The sequence below is a fragment of the Delphinus delphis genome, chromosome 10, assembly GCF_949987515.2.
Source record: "Delphinus delphis chromosome 10, mDelDel1.2, whole genome shotgun sequence".
In the NCBI taxonomy this organism is placed as follows: domain Eukaryota; kingdom Metazoa; phylum Chordata; class Mammalia; order Artiodactyla; family Delphinidae; genus Delphinus; species Delphinus delphis.
In genome coordinates this window covers 38,715,898-38,736,786 of record NC_082692.2, presented here as the reverse complement: position 1 = coordinate 38,736,786, position 20,889 = coordinate 38,715,898, and the positions used below count along the sequence as shown (strand labels likewise).

The 20,889-nt window shown below is 50.6% G+C and overlaps 1 protein-coding gene across 2 annotated transcripts; it reads left to right on the top strand.

Moving 5' to 3' along the window:
* Positions 1–2,849: 2,849 nt before the first annotated feature.
* ARMC12 (armadillo repeat containing 12) lies at positions 2,850–20,221 on the top strand. Of its 2 annotated transcripts, none has more exons than XM_060021933.1 (8): positions 2,850–4,891; positions 10,312–10,388; positions 10,848–11,046; positions 11,751–11,896; positions 12,113–12,247; positions 18,041–18,214; positions 18,350–18,421; positions 19,866–20,221. In XM_060021933.1, the coding sequence occupies exons 3-8, from the start codon at positions 10,917–10,919 to the stop codon at positions 20,193–20,195; spliced, it is 987 nt and encodes a 328-aa protein (XP_059877916.1). In that variant the 5' UTR covers positions 2,850–4,891; positions 10,312–10,388; positions 10,848–10,916; the 3' UTR covers positions 20,196–20,221. The 2 variants fall into 2 exon arrangements, with proteins under 2 accessions (XP_059877916.1, XP_059877917.1); XM_060021934.1 differs by having other exon boundaries at positions 10,794–11,046.
* The last annotated feature ends 668 nt before the right edge of the window (positions 20,222–20,889 follow it).

The following is a 20,889-nucleotide window of genomic DNA, read 5'->3' as shown; positions in this document are numbered from 1 at the left end:
AGACTTTGTTTCTACCTCAAGGACTTTCTAATCTGGTTAAAAGAACAGTATTAGTAAACAGATCACTAGAATATGAGACAGGCCACATGCTGTGTCCTGAGAAAGGTACAGACTGAGTGTGCTGGGCTTTCAGAGCAGAGAGGAATCAGATTTGGCTGGCGCTGTTCCAAGCAGGCTTTATGAGCTAGAGCTTGAGAGATGGGTAGACATGGAGGACAGGACCTCCTGGCATGGGAAGTGGCACAGGAAACTGGAGTTTGGAAGGAGGGAGAAGAAACGACTTTAGGAACTGTGTCATAAACTTCTTGATAACATCCTTAGCATGACCTAACAGAGCCTTCCCTATGGTAGGGGCTCAGTATGTAAGTCCTTTGTCCCCTCCTTGGTTCAGAGATGGTGGAACCTTCAGGACCAGCGTTCAGGGACGTCTTTCTGCAGAAGGATGGGTAAGGAGAAGACGTGGCCCTGAATAAATCCGGGTTTGGGCTGGACAAAGGGAGGGGTCTGGCTCGGGTTTGGGGTCGTCTTCCTCCACCCTGCCGCCCCCTCCCACTCGCTAGTGTCCAGGCTCTTCCTACCCCTGGCATCCTGCCAGGGGGTTCCCAAGCTATCCAAAAGAGCTGGGCTTCGTTTGCCAGCCCCTGGGGATCCCTGGAGTCTCCAGGCTTGTGTGAAGAAAGGATCAATCAGGGAAGGGGTCGGAGGAACAGGGAGGCTCCTCGGGGATATGGCTTGAATCGGCCCCCTCTAGCGGGCTTCCGTTGTCACGTGACTGCATCCCAGGTCTCCCAAGTCTGGGGCTGACGCACTCCCTGCTATCCTCCTCCAGACTCCTGGACTGAGCGCTGGTGGGGCTTGGGCGGCAGTCTGGGCGGCTCCTTCTCTTGCATGGAGCTACCAACCAACACCTGCCCCCACCCCTTCCCGACTGTGCTGCCCCGGGCCCCCCACACGCCTGGGGATCCAAGTCGGGGCTCAGGTGGGAGATGGAGTGGTCTGGTTGCGCCAAGGCCGGTGACCGGTCAGGGCCGCGTGTCCGAGGCGCGTCCGAGGGGTTGCGCACCAGCCCCTGGCCGTCCCGGGTGCTCGCGCCTGGCCCGGCCCCAGCGCGCGCTCGCAGGGCTGCGGCGGCGGCGGCGGGGAAGCTGCGCGCCGAGCGCAAGCCGCGAGCACAAACAGGGCGAGGAGGCTGGTGTGAGCGCCTGGGCCCGGTGCCAGCGCGCCGGGGCTGGAACACAATGTCCCGAGCGGGCGGGCGAGCGAGCGGGGAGCGAGAACAGCCTGACTCAGCAGCTGGGTAAGTGGGTGTGCTCGCTCACCAGATCAACCGCTCTTGCAGCCTGCGGTCAGCGACTACCCGACTCTCGGAGGCTCCCTCGAGCGGGAGGGGCGAGCGCACCGCCCGCTTCCCGGCTCCCGCCCTGCCTGTCGCTCGGGACCTCCACGTGGCTGGTTTGCGCATCCCTCTGCCTTCTCGCCCCTCCATTAAAGCTTTTCGCCGCCCCTAGCCCGAGCAGAGCGGGCTCCGCCCACTTGGGAGGGGCACTCTCCTCACCCCACCCGGCAGGTGTGACCCACCAGACAGCTGCTGGGTACGCGTTGTCGCATTCCCCCACCACTCTGGGATGCTTCTCTAGGTCTTGGCGTGGGGGATGTAACCCTTAGTTGCAGATGGAGGTAGAAATTTGGTCTAGGGTGGTGGGGAGCAGAGGAAGAGGATGCTGGGAGAAGTAGGATTATAGGGCAAGAAGATCTTCCCCATCTCCGTGCTCAGTTGACCCAGAGTTCAGAGTCTCTTCCTGTCCCCTCCCCTCAAAACCGCTAGGCCCCTGAAGATTTCCTCAGAGGGAAGGAGAAGCAGGTGGGGAGGTGCTTTGAAGCCTGAGACCCTGCTTTTCTGCCTTACCCACCCTCCCACCCAAAGCCACAACAAAGACCCACGAAGCCTGCCACCCAGCCACAAAGCTTCTCCTTCCTTCTCTGCGCCTTATGTCTCCTGCTGTCTGGTGGGGCCATTGTGAGGATGACAGCCCCAGGGCGGGGAGCTCGGATGTCAGCCCAGAGCAGGACTCTTCCTGCGAGGGTGGGGACCTGTCCCATGCCCCAGTCTCCTGGGGTGTCTGCAAGGTGCCCCTGGGGACACCGTGTGCCTGGAGTGTGCCAGAGCAGGCAGGGAGGGGCTCCCTCGTCTGCCAAGTTCCAGGAAAGGCCTGGCAGGCAGCACAGTCCTGGGCTCCAGGGCCTCCCAAGGTGGAGCTGGGGGAGGGATCCCAGGCTGCTGAAGTGCCTCACCTGGGCCTCAGCCCCCGTTTCCCAGGCATCACTGGCCCCTTCTTTAGCCAAAATCGAGGAGACAGTTGCCAACCTTCTTCCCACACATCCAGGCATACTTCCCACACATGTGCTCACCCAGCCAACGCTCATCAAATCCCTCAGGCAGAAGGCACTTTCACTGTTGTTGACTCCAACTTTCTACCTGATGTATGAAATCTGTCCACAATATCCCAGGCCAGTGTTCTGAAGCTGTTTGCGTACCCATAGTGACGGGGACACTTTTATACAAGGTGGCCACTACCCTTCAGGTCTTCCCTGTCTCCAAGTCCAGTCACCTACAGGATACCTGCCCTCACATGGCCTAGGAGTGACTGATCTCACCCTCAGGTCCCTCATACCAGCTCCACCCCCTTTCCCACGGTGACCCTCCCACCCCTCAAACTCACCATGAAGGAGGATTAATTCTTAACTATTTTCCCTCCTTCACCATCCTATATCTGATCTATTACCAAATTCTTCTCTTTCTTGCTTTTATTACATGTATTATTTGTTACTTTCTTCACTTACCCTTCCTTTCCAACCCCGTAGATTCCACCTTTGGCCCAAATTCCCACAGTCACTGCCACACTGTCCTTTCTGACCCAGGTTTTTCCTTCCTCCTACACACCCTGCTGGAATTATCTTTCTCAAACACTGTTTATTGTGTGTGTTATCAACTTCAGACTCCTCAACCAAGCACACTGGGTACACCAGCTGCTAACCTGTGTGTTCCATATGAAGGGGCCCACACTCATTCATGGTGTACCCAGACCCCAGAGTCCAGCACGGGCCTGATGCATAGCAGGAGGGGAGCCAATGTTCATCAAGTGTCCGATCCATTTGGTTGTGCTCCTTGCTCTCCGCCCAGTTCTCTTTCCTGGCTTGGTGTCCCCATTCTCATGAAGCCTATTGGCTTCCTGATACTTACGCAGGCCCTTTTGTTTTGAACAGCCCCAGTTTTTGTTTTTGGCCACACCGCGCAGCATGCGGGATCTTAGTTTCCCGACCGGGATCGGATGGAACTTGCGCCCCCTGCAGTGGAAGCACTGAGTCTTAACCACTGGACCACCAGGGAAGTTCCAGCTCTGGTTTTAAAATTTCCCATAATCTTCAGAGAGGGGTGGGGAAGAGAGAAGCTGACGTCCAAATTAACATCGGGGTTTGTGCCAAACACTAACTGCAAAGACCTTGCGTGTCAAGTGGAATGAGGGTAGCTGCCTGCTGGGAACCAGCAAGAAACAGAACACCACCGAGGAGGGTGGAGGGCAGAGAAGAGTGGGTGCAACCAGTGGCTTTGGGGTTTACAGAGGGATCTTGTTACTGGAGATTCCAGCCTGCCTAGCTCTGGGTCGCTACTCTGATGCCCTTAGGTTGTTCTTTTTTGGCACCACATCTCACACACTCACACACTCACACACACACACACACACACACACACACACACACACACACACGCCCAGTGATCCTGGCCCCATCACACCTCATAACCCAGCTCAAAGTCTGATAATCTCCACCCCACTTGGATCGTGTTGTCATCAACTTCCCTCTGAGCCTCATGAGCTGCCTTCATTCTTTCCTATATTTTATTGCTTCATTATGTCCTGTAGTATTTTCATCCCCAAAGATTATAAGCTCCTTCATGGCAGGGACAGTGTTATTTATTTACTTACTTAATATCATCTGTTTTGAGAAGGAAGAATAAGATAGGGCACTTGGATTTTGGAAGCCACATAGACTTGGGTCTGGATCCTGGTTCCAGCACTTAGCTGTTTGGTCTTGGGCAAGTCTCAACTTTTTGGAGCCAGTTTCTCCACCTGTAAGAGGTGCTAGAGATACTTACCTTGCGGAATGAGAGGCAAAGATTACAGAGACTACAAAAGTGCCCGTTGCAAAGTGAGCAGACAATAGCTTGTCTTCCTTACCTGCGCCGTGGGAGCTTTCCTTGAATTGGGGGACAGGGTTCCTTAACTACCCCCCCCCACCACTAAGACATTTCTAAGCGAGTAAAAGGACACTATTAACACTTACACCAGTTCCACGGACGTAACCCGGAATGCATGGCCACCCTACACTAACTCACAATAACCGGTGAGTGCAGGGTTCGGATCCAGCGCCGCCAGAACCCAGTGCCTAAGCATGGCGCCAAGCATAGTTCAAGCTGAATGAACGTCTGTCGAATGAACGAGTGAACGGAACCTGTCCTGCCCTTAGCTTCTTGGTGCATCAGCGAGTGAAGAAGCAAAGATTGACAAGGCCGCCCACGCCGCCTCCCCACCCGCACCCCTGTCACAAAGTCTCTAGCAGCCTCCTTTCGCTAAGGTCTCGCCTTCTCCAGCCCGCGTTCCCGCCCCTGGTTGCCTTGGAAACAGTGACGTATACGTGAGGGGCGTGACCTCTCTCCATCCTCTCGCGGAGACCCGGGCCCCTTCTTACCCCAACCCGGGGGGAGGATGAGGTTGGGGTCCTCGACCCTGCTGATCCACTCCGGGCCTGGAACTAACCCTGTCCATCTGGTCCCCATCTCGGGCGCGGGACTCGCCGGATTGCGGGCACCCAATCCCCAGCCCACCCGGCACCGGTAAGCTGGCGGGGTCCGGAGAACGCCGGCTTCAGTTCCTGGGATCACTCTTCACCCCTTCACCCCCGACAGGCCAGTGGATCCGGAGAACCGAGGCCCAGCGCTCAGCCTAGGCCCGCTTCTTCCCAGGCAGCCCTCGGGCGTGCTGCGTGTCCTGGGGGTGGGCGGGAAGGGTGGGACCCCAGGGCGCGCCGAGCCCCGCGGAGCGCGGGAGAGAAGGAGTTAAACAAGGTGCAGGCGCCGGGCGCGGCGGGAGTGGGGGATGGGAGCGAAGGGAAAGTGAGAGCGGGGGCGGGGGCGGGGGGGACCGGAGCGAAAGAACATCCTGTGCCCGCTGCCGGATGCGCCGGGGGGGGGGGAGGGGCGGGGGGCGGGGGGCGGGGAGTAGTCCGGGGAGGGAAGGCAAGATGGGGGGAGGCTCGGGGCGGGGAAAGGCGCGGCCTCCGCCCCACACTCGGAAATCCTTCTGTGAGGGCGCCGCCCCCTCCCCTCCCCGGGTTTGCCGCGTTTCTTCCAGTCCCCACTCCTTCGCTGGAGTCACGAGCTACCGAGAGGCCCCCCAGTCTGGTCCTGGGCAAGCACGAGTTGGGGAGGGCACGGTCCCGGAGAGCGTGGGATCCCTGTCAGGGCACGGGCTGTCCCCCAGCCTTTCATCTCTCGGCTTTCTGGCTTTCTGGCTTTCTGCTGGGGCAGCTCGCACGTGCTGCGCTTCCGCTGTTCACCGAGAGTCACAACGTACATTCTCTCATTCAGTTCTGACAGCTCACTTCCGTGTAGTAGGCAGGTTTTCCGGAGGAGTAAACTGAGACTCAGATCATGGAACTTGCCCAAACCCAAGCTCGTCGGACTCCAACGGGCTTTTCATTCGAGAGTAGGCTAATTTACCCTTAGCTTCTCCTGTGCATGCAAGCGCCGGGCCCCTCCGGGGTCCCCCTCCTTAACGGCCTGCTTGCACAGTAGGTCCCCAATAGCGTGTTAGGCTCCTCTAATTAACTAAGCTGAAACACCCATTACCAGAGTCCTGATAGAATAAGCAGGTAGTCTGAGGGTTTTACAGGTGGGAGGATGGTTTGTAGGAACAAAGTAGCTCAGGGGAACGGGCTGGATCCCCGTAGCGCTCCTGGTTTAGGAATTTGGTGGGGGAGGGGGGTTCAAAGAGGGCTCCAGAGTTGTTCAAGGCAAGTAAATGGGTTACAGGAGTTGAGATTGATTAGCTTGAAGACGACCAGAGTGGGAGGGGTAGAGGGTGAATGGAAGGGGCTGAATAATGTGCCTTTCAGGCCTCACAGAGGCCCACCATCTGTGTGCTCACTGCCTTGCCATGCCCAACATTTTTGTCCAGGTGAAACCTGCTTATAATAGTAATTATTGTCGCGTTTGGTGAGCTCTGTGTGCTGGGCACTGTTTCAAGTACTTAATCCTCTCAAACCCAAGAAGTAGGTATTATTATTCCCATTTTACAGGTGGGGAAAATGAGGCACAAAAAGATTACAAAGCTAGGTCAGTAGCTGAGCTGGTTTTGAACCCTGGCAGTCTGGGTTGAGCCCACACTCTCACTCACTAAATAAACTGCACCTAACATGATGGGAACATTAGCCTTAAAGGTAGAAAAGCTGGTGCGGATGGCAGAGAGGTGTGTACTAGGGCAGCCCGTGTCCTTTTGCCTTGGTGAGGGCGGGTAAGAAACTTAGGGTTGGCTGTGTGTATATGGAATCTGACTTCCCTCGAGCCAATATTCCAAATTTTTGAATATGACAAAAAAACAAGAAAAACAAAATCCAAGTTCTCACAAAGAGCTGCAGCCTTCATTTATGCTCCCTAAGAACGTTCACTATCATCTGTTGTCACCATCATTTCACAAAAGCAAGTACATTTTAATTCTCCTCAAAACAAAAGACATCATCTGAATCAAAAGCGGATACTCCTGGGAGCTTCCCTGGTGGTGCAGTGGTTAAGAATCCACCTGCCATCGCAGGGGACACGGGTTCGAGCCCTGGGCCAGGAAGATCCCATATGCCGCGGAGCAACTAAGCCCGCGGGCATGACTACTGAGCCTGCGTTCTAGAGCCCGCGAGCCACAACTACTGAAGCCTGCGTGCCTAGAGCCTGTGCTCTGCAATAAGAAGCCACCACAATGGGAAGCCCGCGCACCGCAATGAAGAGTAGCCCCCAGTCACCTCAACTAGAGAAGCCCGCAACCCCGCACAGCCAAAAATAAATAAGTTTAAAACAAAAACCAAAAGCAGTTACTCCCAAGAAAGGACAGTCCTTGACTGTCCACCAATGAATACACATTCCTCTTTTTTTAAAATCGTGCTGTGGACTAGCAGAAATGTTACACTGGGGATGCCTCTGCTTCTAATGCATCCAAAACATTTGAGGGCAGAACCCAAAGGAATGGGCTTAGGTATATATAGCAGGAGGGAGTTAGGTTAGAGCCAAGAAAGAACGCTCCTTCTTTGGAGATCTTTAAAGAGCAGGTGAGTACTGCATTTGCTTAGAAGGTGAGGGTTGCAGGATCAGCTACATGGACTGGGGAGGCCAGTAGCTCTGGGTTCCACCTCAGAAAAGGACCAATCCTCAGATCTACCAGGGGAGCTGGAACCTAAAACAGTCCCTCCAGGCAGCCATTTCCTGCCTGGAGTTCATGGAGCTTGATAGGTGGTCCCATGGTAGTGGGGGGGGGGGCCTCCAGGGGCCTCTGTCACCCTTCACTACAGGGAGTCCGTGTAGTCACCCACTGTTGGGCTGCACCCTGCAGGCCTGTAAGCCTTATAGTTGCCCAGCCTTAGACTGAAGAAAGAGCCCGGAACAGCAACAGAGACATTCATGGTGCCGAATTCATGCCGGCGAGGCGGTATAAGAACAGCCCACAGGGTTAATATAATGGTGCCTTTCTCCAGTGGGAGCCTGGGTTAATTACCTTAGTAGTCTTAGGTGGAGCCGGCTATAAACCAGGTGAAATCTGTAGATCCCTTTCCAATCCTATTCCCCATGGGACAGCAAACGCAAACCACCAGAGACTTACCTGCCAGTCCCAGGACCATGTGGGAGTGTGTTCCTCTGGGGTAGATCCTGTAGCGAAGGTAGCGAAGGCAAAAGTGAGTTACTGTCCTGAGAGATAGTTGGCAGCGGTCTTTCGGTGGTCAACAGTTGAATTTGGATTGTATTGACTAGTTGCCTCAGGGTTAACATGGCCCTGGGATGATTGCTCCTTGGGTGTTCAGCTGCAGTTCATAGAGCTTGAGTGAACCTCTGGTCCACCTGTTGAGAGAGCGGGTTTTCGTCTCGATTGTTAAGTAATCCTTTCATCCTTTCCATTAGCCCGGCAGGAGTGGGGTCGTAAGGCAGGTGGAAATGCCAGTGTGTGTCATTTTTAGCCGCCCATTCCTGAACTTCATGACTGGTAAAGTGGATTCCTTTGTCACTGTTGATGTCCGTGGGGTCCTGTATATCACACACAGCTGTACTAGACCCCAGATAGTGGTTTTTTGCATCGCTAGATGACTCGGGTAGGCCTTTTGTAACGTCTTCCACCTGTTGTCAGCTGCATATCGCTGTTGTTCCATCATGCTGTATATCATTGCTCTGCCCGCTTCCATAGCAGGGGTCAGAAGCCCAAGGGTACTCTTATTTTGTTGTAGCACAGGCCCCAACCAAACTTTTCCAGGTAACTGGCCATGTCCAATTCACAAGACTGTCCCTGAATTAATATCCTCTAAAGCCTGTGTCTAATTGTTTAGGGGTAAGAGGCTGGGGGTACGCTTGTCTTTTGTAGATAATCCAGGTCCTTGCGTTTGGTCTGTATTCACCAGCCATCCCCGTGCAGTCAGATGAGCCACCAGCATAGGGCTGCTACTTTTAAACTGGAAAGAGGCTCTGAAGTTAACAGAGTAGAAGAGAATCAATATAATGGAAGAGAAAGACACCTCTCATGGTAGTCAGCTGCCACAGGGCCCCACAGGCTAGTGGACGGCCACCTCAGGATGACCCCTGCAACCTTCCATTCCCTGTCCTTACTTCACGACATCTCGGTAGCTTCTTCGGCCTCCTGGCTGGCTCCCCAGTCGTTGGGCTGCACTGTGCAGTCCTGAAAGCCTTGTAGTTGCCCAGCCTCAAGATTGAAGAGTCTGGAGACAGCAACGAAGACATCAGTGGTTTATTGGACAGGGGTGTCTTAAGCAAAAGGTTAAGACCCACCAATCATGGCAACACCCCACCGATTATGGCAGGCAGGCCATGGCAGCAATCTTTGCTACTTGGGGAGAGGAGACTACTATTTATAGGGAGAATTGACGTCAGGTTGACTTATCAGTTACCAGGGAAACCAGCTGGGGCACATCCGTCACAGCCCCTCAGATTAATGACTATCACGAGGGCAGATGTTTCCCTTTAATAAATTAGCAGGTAGAGCAAGGATTAGATCAGTCACTAGCTGGGGCGGGGGGCAAACATGTTCACGTGAGTAGGGCACAGGTGGAACGGACTGGTCGAGCAGAGGATGTACAAAGAGCAAGAGAACAGCCATCTTGAATGGCCTGACCATACATCCACCTTGGGACTGTGTAGAGTGCCAGGAATGACCCTTGAGGAGGGCCGGGGATGGGAGGGAAGAAAGGAAGAGAATGGCCCCCTGGGAGTGTTGCCTGCAGCCTAGGGTGACACGGACGAAGGCTCTGAGCGGACAGACCTGGCTGGCTGCAGCATCCTTGGGGATGCCGTTTCCCTATTTCCCCACCTCCTGCAAACCCAGGTGCAGTCCAGGGCCCAGAGCCGTCCAACAGGAGCTCAAGACCAGGCAGCTGAAGCCCTGTTCTGGTACATCTCCGCTCAGTGCTGGCTCTAGGTCTGAGCCTGGCTTGGGTTCCTCCCTGTTCTGTACCGGAAGGTGAGACCAGAGGGTGTGGGGACACTGCGGGTGGGGGAAGGAGAAGAAGGGAAGGGTCTGGTCTCACCTGCCCCATCCTAGTGGTGGAGGTGGTGGAGACTGAGGCCTCCAAAGTTGGGTTCTCATCCTCCAAGGTGGTGGCATTTTCTGACTCCAGAGGAGGCCTCAAAGCCCATCCCACCCTGTGTGTATGTTGTGGGGCATAGGGTGTGATACTCCCAGATTTAGGCCTCCATGGTTTAATGGCACAGACCTACCCCAGGTTTAACCCTGGAGATTTAGAATGCTAAACCTGGATCCCCTCAGGTTACAAATACAGAAACTGAGGCCAAGGCAAGGGCAGTCCCCTTCTCCTCCAGAGTCACACTGGTTAAATGGGCCTGGAGGCCCCGTCTCCAGATTCTCTGACATGTTCTCTCCTCAAGTCCTCAAAGAATGACAGAAGTCATAACTTGAGCATCTACTAAGTGCAGGACTCTGCTGGATGTTGGAGACGCAGAGACAACTGCCCTCAGGAGCTTTTGGTCCACAGGTAAATATACACAGAGAGGAACAAGCAGATGCTGGAAAATGATGGATTGGCCTCGAGACTCTGCAGAACTTTGTAAGGTACTTGCCTCCTCTTCGTCCTGTGATGGAAGTGGGGGGCCCTGCCTGCAGAAACGCCCCAAGGCTCAGAAGTGGATCTGTGGTGAAGAGATCAAAGATGGGGGGACCAGGGAAGTGAGGGAACAGGGCTGCCAGTGGGCACACCCCAACGCCCCCCAAAAAACTTCTAAAGGCCCCCGTCCATAAATTGGGCCTCTGCTGCCATCTAATGGAAGAAAGGTAGCCTCTGGAGCTGCCTGCTGGGGCCCCACCGACCTGGCTCCCCTAAAAAAGAGGGATGTGAAGGACCTTCCTGCCCACAGACCTTTTATTCCTCTGGGGTCTTAAGCTTTGTTTCCTGCAGCCTCTGAAGCTCCCTGGCTGCCCCGTTTCCGACCACCACCCTCCATCCCACTGTTTCCCCAGTTTCCTTTGTTGCCCAGGTTCTGATTCTGGTGCCCTGGTTCCTGGCCCTGCTAGAGTTCTGGTTCCAGAAGGCCTTTGCTAGGCGCCTCGGGCATGTGCTGCATCCCCCAGTGCCGGGGGTAAATGGACATCTGGAAAGGTGTAGTGAGCCTGGCCACAGCCGCTGGGGCCATCTGCCTGCTCTACAAGGCCATCAGGGCGGGCATAAAATGTCAACCACCGCGCTGCTCTGGCTCACCCATCTGCGTCGCCCGTGAGTGTCCCCACCCTGGGGAGAGGGCTCGGCCCCAGGGGGTACCTACTCCCCAGGTCTCCCGTGTGGGAGGGCCCCAAGGGGGCTCCTCCACGTTCCTTTCTCCTTCCCCTTTCTCACCTCCATCTCCCTCAGAGCCACCCTAGAGATGCTAGCGCAGGCTCCCCAGGTAGTGGGTGGCACTCAAGTGCCTCCTCGGGAGTCATCTGGCAGGTTTCTAAATTCTACATTCACTCTGGCATCCAGGAGCCACTGCTTGGAAACTTTGCATCAGCAGTTCTCCCCAAGGGAAGATTGGGGGACCTACATTCTCAGAGCCTCCACTAGTCCCTATGACAACTTTGTGCAAAGTAGAGAAAGGAACCCCTTCTGCAAGACTTTGTATTGCCATCTGCTGGAATATCATTGCCATATACCAATTATGATGAAATACTACATATTACTGCCGTATGCCAGAAAGTTGTTATAGTAAACATACAAAATTTTTTTGTTTACGATATGAACAATACAGCCTTAGATGTGGTGCCCTTGTGCAATACACACCCTGTTCAACTGTACATGGTGGTCCTGCATATAGCAAGAAGTCTTTTCTTCAGAAAAGGCAAGGCAGCCTTGTCCCCAGGTCTCTGTCCCATGGCTTCCCAAACCCCGTCTTTCCTCCCTTCTGAGTCCACAGCCTGAACTGGGCTGGGGTGGCTGTCTAGGCCTGGCAGTTGAGCGAGAGCAGCACGGGCGGGACTCAGGTGAGCTCCGGAGGCTCCTCAACTCTTTGGAGTGCAAACAGGATGAGTACGCCAAGAGCATGATCCTGCACAGTATCACGCGCTGTGTGTACTTGCTGGAGTCCGAGGTGAGGGAAGGGAAGCAGGAGGTCCTTCCCAGCCAGCCTGGCCCCTGGGGGCTACATCTGTCCCCCTTCCCCCTTGAGTAGCCAGACTGTGTCCTGGGACCTCTCTCTGGCTGATGGCGGGAGGGGTTGTGTTGAGGGGTTTTGGTGACATGGGGGGGTAGGGGGACCAGGACACCCGCTTCTCCCGCCTCTTCTGCCTCTCCTGGCACACTCTAGGCCTCTGCATGTACTAATGATGACATCACGTTGGTGGGCTCCATGCTGGATGACAAGGACAACAGTGTCAAAATCCAAGCTCTGAACACACTTAAAGCTTTCTCTGGCATCAGAAAATTCAGGCTGAAAATCCAGGTGAGCCCAGCGACAAGTATGGGGCAGAGCACATAGATGTCCATAAGCCATGGGCCGTTTAGTGGGCATAGGATGAATGGTCATGTTCCAGAAGTTTGTTTGGGTCTGAATTTGTAACCCAGAAATATGTTTTTCCTTGGAAGTAGGTGGGAAAATGGTGATCAGATTCCCAGTAGGGTCATAAATGTCTGGATCTCGGGATAAAACTGTGCTAGGTCCCTAGGAGTATCTCTGAACCCCAAACAGCAGAAATTCCCCAAGTTCTTTCTGACAACAGCCAACTCTCTTGACGGCAACTGGGTGTCCTACAATTCAATTCTGACACTATCTGCCTGGAGTTAGTACAGACCCCACAGCTTAGGGCTGAGTCCTGTGAGACTGCCCCCCACTTCTGATTGACCAGCTGTAGATTTGGAGGTTCCCATGGCCCTCTCCTCAGGCTTGATAATTCACTAGAGCGAGTCACAGAACTCGGGAAAATGCTTTACTTACACTTACCAGTTTATTATAAAAGATATAACTGAGGAGCAGCCAAATGGAAGAGGTGCATAGGGCAGAGTATGGGGGAAGGGCTTCCATGACTTCTCCAGGTGTGTCACCCTCCTAGCACCTCGATGTGTTCACCAACCCGGAAGTTCTCCAAACCCTGTCCTGTAGGGGTATTTATGGAGGTTTCATTATGTAGGCGTAATTGATTAATCATTGGCCATTGGTGATTGAACTCAATCTCTGGTTCCACTCTTCTCCGCAGAGGTCAGGTATGGGGCTGAAAGTTGCCTTGAGTTGCCTCATTTGCATAAACTCAGGGATCATGGAAAGGGGCTCATTATGAATAACAAAAACCACTCCTATCAGGAAATTGCAAGGATTTTAGGAACCCTGTGCATGGAATCAGGGACAAAGACCAGATATATTATCATACCACACCACCACGCTGTGTTGGTCTGAGGCTGGTGGCTGGGCCACTGATGTCTTCACTACCACCACGCAGAGAAAATATAAGCCACCAAATGTCAGTTCCCCCAGCTTCCTGCTACTAGGCCTCCAGGCTTACCTGTTACTCATCCATTCCTGCTTTCCTGCTGGTGCCATGAAAAAATGGCTTTCTTCCTGTCTGTGTTCAATGTTAGTCTCAGTCCTGGATCCCATCCGCTTCCCTGAGGGCCTCTCCCCTTGATTAAACTCTGTCTGATATGGCCTCCCCCCCACTCCTTCCCAGTAGTGTTCAACAAGCTCTATTCTTTCCCATCTTAAAAGGCAAAACCAAAAAAACATCTTCCTTGACCTCCAAGTCTCTCTCTAGCAAATGATCTCTCTCCCAAAATATTTTACTTAAAAATAAGTGGTGCGCACTGGTGGCGCAGTGGTTGAGAGTCCACCTGCTGATGCAGGGGACACGGGTTCGTGCCCCGGTCCGGGAAGATCCCACATGCCGCGGAGCGGTTAGGCCCGTGAGCCACGGCCGCTGAGCCTGTGCGTCCGGAGCCTGTGCTCCGCAACGGGAGAGGCCACAACAGTGACAGGCCCACGTACCGCAAAAAAAAAAAAAAAAAAAAAAAATTAAAATATTCAGAACTTGCAAACATTTTATGCATGTATGGTAGAAAGAATAAGAATAAAACAAAACACACGTAACCAGAACCCAGGCTAAGAAATAGAACATGACCAGTTGGTTAGATGCCCCAGATGCCCCTCCTTAATCCCCGCCTCCTCCCCCACCAGAGGCAATCATTCCTATGTATTTTGTTCATCAATTTCTTGATTTTCTTTGTAGTTTTACCATATACACACGTGTCATCATTTTCTAGCAGGGCACGGCAGACAAAAATAGGTAACATAGTTAGAATGTTTTTAAGCTTCATGGATCTGGAAGTATGCAGTTTTGTATTCTGCGGTTTGCCTTTTCCCTCCAACATGGAAAGATTCGTCCTTATTGATGTGAACTGGTCTGTTTCCTTCTTTTGCACTGCTCTGTAGTGTTCTAGTTCATGAATACCCTGCAGTCTTATTCATCCAGCTGCCCATGAGTAGACATTTGAGTTGTTTGCACATTGTGCCATGAGCATTCTTTACACATCTCCCTCGTGGACATGTATGCAGGAGTGGGATGGTCGGGTGAAAGGTATGCCCAGCTTTTCAAGAAGGGCCGTATCACTTTACACCCTCCACCAGCCCCGCATGAGTGTTTCTGGTGCATCATTTCTTCCCTGACACTTGGTATTTTCGCACTTTAAATTTTTTGCATCAAACTTTTTTGGGGAAAAAAAGGTCTCTAGGTCTCCACTTGCTGGCTGCCTCTACTTTATCCCTCGACCCTCTCAGTTGCCCTAAGGCTGTGATTCTCAAGCATATCAGAATTGCCTGGAAAGCTGGTTAACAAATGAAGATTTCAGGGCATTACATCCAGAGGGTCCAGTTCAACAGGGAAGCTGTGTTTTTCACAAGCCCCCAGAAGATTCTGATGCACGTGGCCTGGGCACCACTGTTCCTTCTTTCCCAGGGTCTGTATCCTGAGGACCTGACCCCTGTTCTCCTCTCCCTGGGTGAATGCAGCCACTCCCTACTGAGGGGTGGGGGCAGGGAGGAGCAGGGTACTAATGGGAATGCTGTGCTCCCCACTCCAGGCTTCTGGCATCCTTCTTACGTGGCTCACAAAGGTACAGCTTGTAAGAGTATCTGCCTTTGGTAATAAGGCCCAAGCATCTTGCAGCTCAGAAGCCAAAATTCCTTTTTTCTTTCAACAAATGTATATTGAGCACGTACTTTGTGTCCAAGCACTATGCTAGGCACTGGAGACACAGCAGTGAACAGAGTGGGAAAGATCTCTGCCCAGTGGAACTTATATTGCCTGCAAGGCAGGCAATACACAAATAAGTGTAATATATGGTGTTTCACGGGGCAAGTGCTATGGAGAAAAATCAAGAAGGGTGGTAAGGAAGGCTGGCATGGGGGTGGTGTTGCAAGGGGGTGCTGTTGCAATTTTAAAGGAGAGAATCTTTGGGACCTAGGGCTTGATAAAGAGGTCATAGAAATGACACCAAAAGCACGATCTATAAAAGAAAAAAATTGATAAATTGGACTTTATCAAAATTAAAAAAAAACATTTGCCTTGTGAAAGACCCTGTTAAGAAGATGAAAAGACAAACTGCAGATTGGAAGAAAATATTTGCAAACCACATTATCTGACAAAGGACTCATATCTAGATTATATAAAGAACTCCCCAAACTCAACGTCAAAAACAGTAATAATCCAGGCTTCCCTGGTGGCGCAGTGGTTGAAAGTCCGCCTGCCGATGCAGGGGACGCGGGTTCGTGCCCCAGTCTGGGAAGATCCCACGTGCTGCGGAGTGGCTGTGCCCGTTAGCCGTGGCCGCTGAGCCTGCGCGTCCGGAGCCTGTGCTCCGCAACGGGAGAGGCCACAGCAGTGAGAGGCCCGCGTACCGCAAAAAAACAAAACAAAACAAAACAATAATAATCCATTTAGAAAATGGGCACAAGACATGGAGATATTTCCCTGAAGAGGATGTACGAATTGCAAATAAGCACATACAAAATGTGTAACATTTAACTAGCCATTAGGGAAATGCGAATTAATACCACAATGAGATATTACTATACACCTATTAGATGATTTAAACTCCAAATTAGTGACGATACCAAATGCTGGTGAAGATGTAGAGAAACTGGATCTCGCGTATGTTGCTGGTGGGAATGTAAAATGATAGAGCAGCCACTCTGCAAAATAGTTCGGCGGCTTCTTTAACGAACTCTTTTCCCATACAAACCAGCAATTGCACTCTTGGGCATTTATCCTGGAGAAATAAAAACCTACATCTGCCAAAAAACCTGTTCACAGTTGTTCGTAGCAGCTTTGTAATGGTCAAAAACTGGAAACCAAAATGTCTCTCAGGAGATAAATGATTAAACAAACTGTGGTAGTCCATATCATGGAACATTACTCAGTAATAAAAAGGAATGAACTACTGATACACACGACCACTTGGATGGATCTCAAGGGCATTATACTGAGTGAAAAAATCAGTTTCAGAAGGTTACAAAATGTGATTCCATTTTATATAACATTCTCAAAAATGACAAAATTAAGGCTTCCTGGGTGGCGCAGTGGTTGAGAGTCCGCCTGCCGATGCAGGGGACACGGGTTTGTGCCCTGGTCTGGGAAGATCCCACATGCCGTGGAGCGGCTGGGCCCGTGAGCCATGGCCGCTGAGCCTGCATGTCCGGAGCCTGTGCTCCGCAACGGGAGAGGCCACAACAGTGAGAGGCCCGCATACCGCAAAAAAAAAAAAAAAAAAAAAAAAAGGACAAAATTAGAGAGATGGAAAACAGATTAGTGGTTGCCGCTGGTTAGGGCTGGTTTTGATGGGCGGGGCTAACTGTGACTAATAAGGGACCCACAAGGGAGATCTATGGTGATTCTGATGGAATAATCTATTAATTGCAGTGGTGGTTACATGAAGCTACATATGTGATAAAATGACATGGAACTATACATACACATGGTGCTAATACCATTTTCCTGGTTTTGAAAATATACTGTAATTAAGATGTAGCTATTGAGGGAAAACTGGGTGGAGGGCACATGGGACCTCTCTGTACTGTTCTTGCAACTTCCCATGAATTTATAATTATTTGAAAATAAAAAGTTTAAAAACAAAAAGTGTGTGCATATTGACAGTGCTATGGGGGAAAATAAAGGTGGGGATAAGGGAGGCAGGGATGGGAGTGGTGCTGCCGTCTTAAAGGAGCGGGTGGTTAGGGAAGACCTCCCTGAGAAGGTGACATTAAAGCAAAGTCTTGAAGGAAGTAAGAGTGAGCTGTGAATAGCTGAGGAGGGAGAGCATTCTAAGCAGAGGGAACACCATGTGCAAAGACCTAAGATAGGTGTGTACCTGGCATGTTCAGGGAATAGCTAAGGCCATTGTGATGGAAACCATGGGAGCAAAGGAGAGAATAGGAGATGAGGCCAAAGAAATAATGGGGGGAGAGGGACAGATCATGTCAGACCTTGTAAGCCACTGTAAGGACTTTAGCTCCTACCCTGAATGAACTAGGGACTCGAGCAGTCCAGCCTGCTGTTCTGAGAATAGATGCAGGGGACAAGGATGGAAGCAGGGAGAAGGAGGCTATCGCAGAAACCCGGGGGAGAGGTGATGGTGGCTTGGAACAGGGTGGTAGAGGGGGGTGGTGAGAAGTGTCTTGATTGTTGGTAGATTTTGAAGGTAGAGCCAACAGGATTTTCTGAAAGATTGGAAAAGGGTGTGAGGGAAAGAAGAGTCAAGGAAGAACATAGATTTTTGGTCTGAGTAATTGGAAGGCAGGTGTAACGAACAGCTGAGATAGGAAGGGTAGTGGAAGGAGCAGGTTTGGGAGTGGGAATGTGTTGACTCAGAGGTTTAGTGAGATTCTCGGAAGTGGAACTGGCACTTGCATATATGAGTCTGGAGTTTAGGGAGAGGTCTGGGCTGGAGATAGCAACTTGAAAGTCATCAGCACTGAGTCTGTATCACTAAGGGAGCGATGAAGACAGAGGAGGCGGTTGGGCAGAAGAACTGGGAAAGAAACGTGACGGAGAAGCCAAGTGAAGAAAGAGTTTCAAGGGGGTGAGAGGGGTCAACTAGGTCAAATAATGTTGAGAGTTAAAGTGGGGAACTGTGTGTGGGGTTGGCTCAGTTTTTGTGGGCGGGGGCAGTGAAGAGTGAAGGCAGAGGCAGGGCTAATGTTGAGGATTATCATATAAAAGTAGAAAACCCTTCTCCTCTCCCCCCTCCCTAGGAACACTCCATCAAGGTGCTGGAACTGATCTCCACCATCTGGGACTCGCAGCTGCACATTGCGGGCCTCAGACTCCTCAACAACCTCCCACTGCCTGACTTTGCACATCCACAGCTGCGAAGGGTGATGCCTGCCTTGATGGAGATCCTGCAGTCAGACTACATCCTAGCACAGGTGCCTGAGGACCAGAGCCCAGGCCCTGCCCTCCTGACCAGCCCTGGCACAGCACCTAGAGGGAGGAGCCGAGATTTGTGTCTTCCCTGCTCAGGCCCACCTGTCTTCTCATTCTTTACCCTTTCCTTTATTCAGGTGCAAGCCGCGCGATTGCTGAGCAACCTGGCGCAGAAGAACGACCTTCTCTATGATATTCTCAACTGCCAGGTGAGAAAAGAACTGAAAGACAGGCTAATGGATGTGAACTCAGATATTGTGAAAGGAAGAATCGTGGATTCTTCAGACAGACTTAGCCCTCACAAAATCATCTTGTTCCTCTTTCTGCCTCTGCACTAGACACATTGCAAAGCACCCCCTCTTTTGTCCTCCCAATACAATCAGATTTTCCTTTGCGGGACTTTCTACACTCTGAGAGTCAGGAACACAGGTGACAGAAGTTAATGTAGGTATTTTAACATTAGGGGAAAATGACTTATAACAAAAATAATTATTAGGAATAGACAGGGTCACTACATAATAATTGTTCAGAAGGATAAAGCAACTCTAAACTTATATGAACTTAGTAACAATCTCAAAATATGTATATGGCAAAACTTGATAGAATTATAAGGAAATCGTTTTTTCTTTTTTCAGTTTTATTGAGGTATAATTGACAGATAAATTTGTAAGATATCTAAAGCATATGTAGTAAATCAACTATACCCCAATAAAAACTAAATATATATATATATATATATATATATATAAAAATTATACTAAAAAGAAAGTGTATGTTGTAGTGACTTGGTATACGTTGTGAAAAGATTCCCACCATCTAGTTAATTAACACATCCATCACCTCACATTTTGTTTGTTTTTGGTGAGAACATTTAAATTCTACTCTCGTAGCAAATTTCAATTATATAATAGTGTTATCAACAGTACTCACCATGTTTGCATTAGACCCTTGGATCTTATTCATCTTTTAGCTGAAAGCATGTACCCTTTTACCAACCTCTCCCTATTTCCCCCACACCCCACCCCAACCCCTGGCAACCACTTTTCTACTGTGTCTGTGAGTTTGACTTAAAAAAACTTCCACATTTAGGTGATACCATGCAGTATTTGTATTTCTCTTTCTGGCTTATCTCACTTAGCATAATGTCCTCTGGGTCCATCCATATTGTCACAAATGGCAGGATTTCATTCCTACAGCTGAATAATTGGAAAGAAAAATGGACATACCTATCACCACAGTGGAAGATTTGGAAGATTTTAACTATTCTTTCAGAAATTAATACATAAATACCTAAACCTAGTAAGGTTCTACTTGCTGCAAATAACACAAATAAGCTTGAGCCATTAGACATATCCAGAACACTCTACAATTAGTAAACGCACATTCCGCTCAAGTACACAAAATATTTACAAAAATTAACCACATGCTAAGCTTTAAAAGTTTACCTCAACAAATTTCCCTGAATCGATATTATCATATCACTCATGTTTTATGACCACAATGAAATTATGTTAAAGAATGATAATGAAAACTAAAAAATTCCTATACAGTTGGATCTGAAACTTAGGTATATTGGGGAGTTGAGGCAATAGGAGGATGGAGGAACTTTAGAATTTACCTTGGACTTCATTCCTCTCTCCATCCCACTCACAGGTACACTCCAACTTCCTGAACCTGTTCCAGTCCACACAGCCCGGGAGTCTGCTGCTTGAAGTACTGGTGTTTGCAGAGCGGCTGAGTGAGGGCCGGAGTTCACCCCACTACCGTGCTGTGAAGTGGCATTACAATGAACAGTCTGTGCACGAAGCTGTCTTTGGGGATGACTCACGACTGGCAGACCGGCTGCTTGCCCTGGTCATCCACCCCGAGGAGGATGTTCAGATCCAGGCCTGCAAAGTCATAGTCAGCCTGCAGTGCCCCCAGGATGTGGAAGTCTGGCCCTCCTGCCTGTCCAGTCATTCCTGCTTTAATAATGCGGAATAAAATTATGGAGAGCCAATAAATGAGTATGGGAGAGAAGCTTGAGGGGCAGTGTCTGTCCAGGGCCTTCCAGGGTGGGTGTAGATTTCAGCCAGCATAACTTCCTGTCAAAGTGTGGGCCTGTCTCCCCAAACGCATTCCCTGTTTAGAGGACAGACTCCCTTCTCTTGCTGCTTTTATTTATTTGGTTGAGTGATAATTTTTATTGGAGCATAGCTGATTTATAATTTTGTGTTAGTTTCTGCTGTACAGCAAAGTGAATCAGTTATACATATACCTACTCTTTTTTAGATTCTATTTCCATATAGGTCATTACAGAATACTATGGTATACAGTGCTATACAGTAGGTTCTTTTAATTATCTATTTTATATATACTAGTGTGTATATATATATGTCAATCCCAATCCCAATCCAATTTATCCCTCCCCCTCTCTTGCTGCTTTTAAATTTGGGGAGCCAGTGCTTTCAGGGAGTTTCAGGGAGAAGGCAGGTTTGGGGACTAAGGCCAAAGATAATCAACAGGGGACAGTATATAGCACTGGATTACTCAAGATGGGCTGGGCTATGCCACAGTAACAATAACCTCCAAATCTTAGTAGATGACCAGGGTTATTTCTTTTTCACACTACATGCTCCTGGCAGGTCAGTTGCGGGTAGAGGGGCAGGAAAAGTGACTTGCCCAAGGTCACATGACT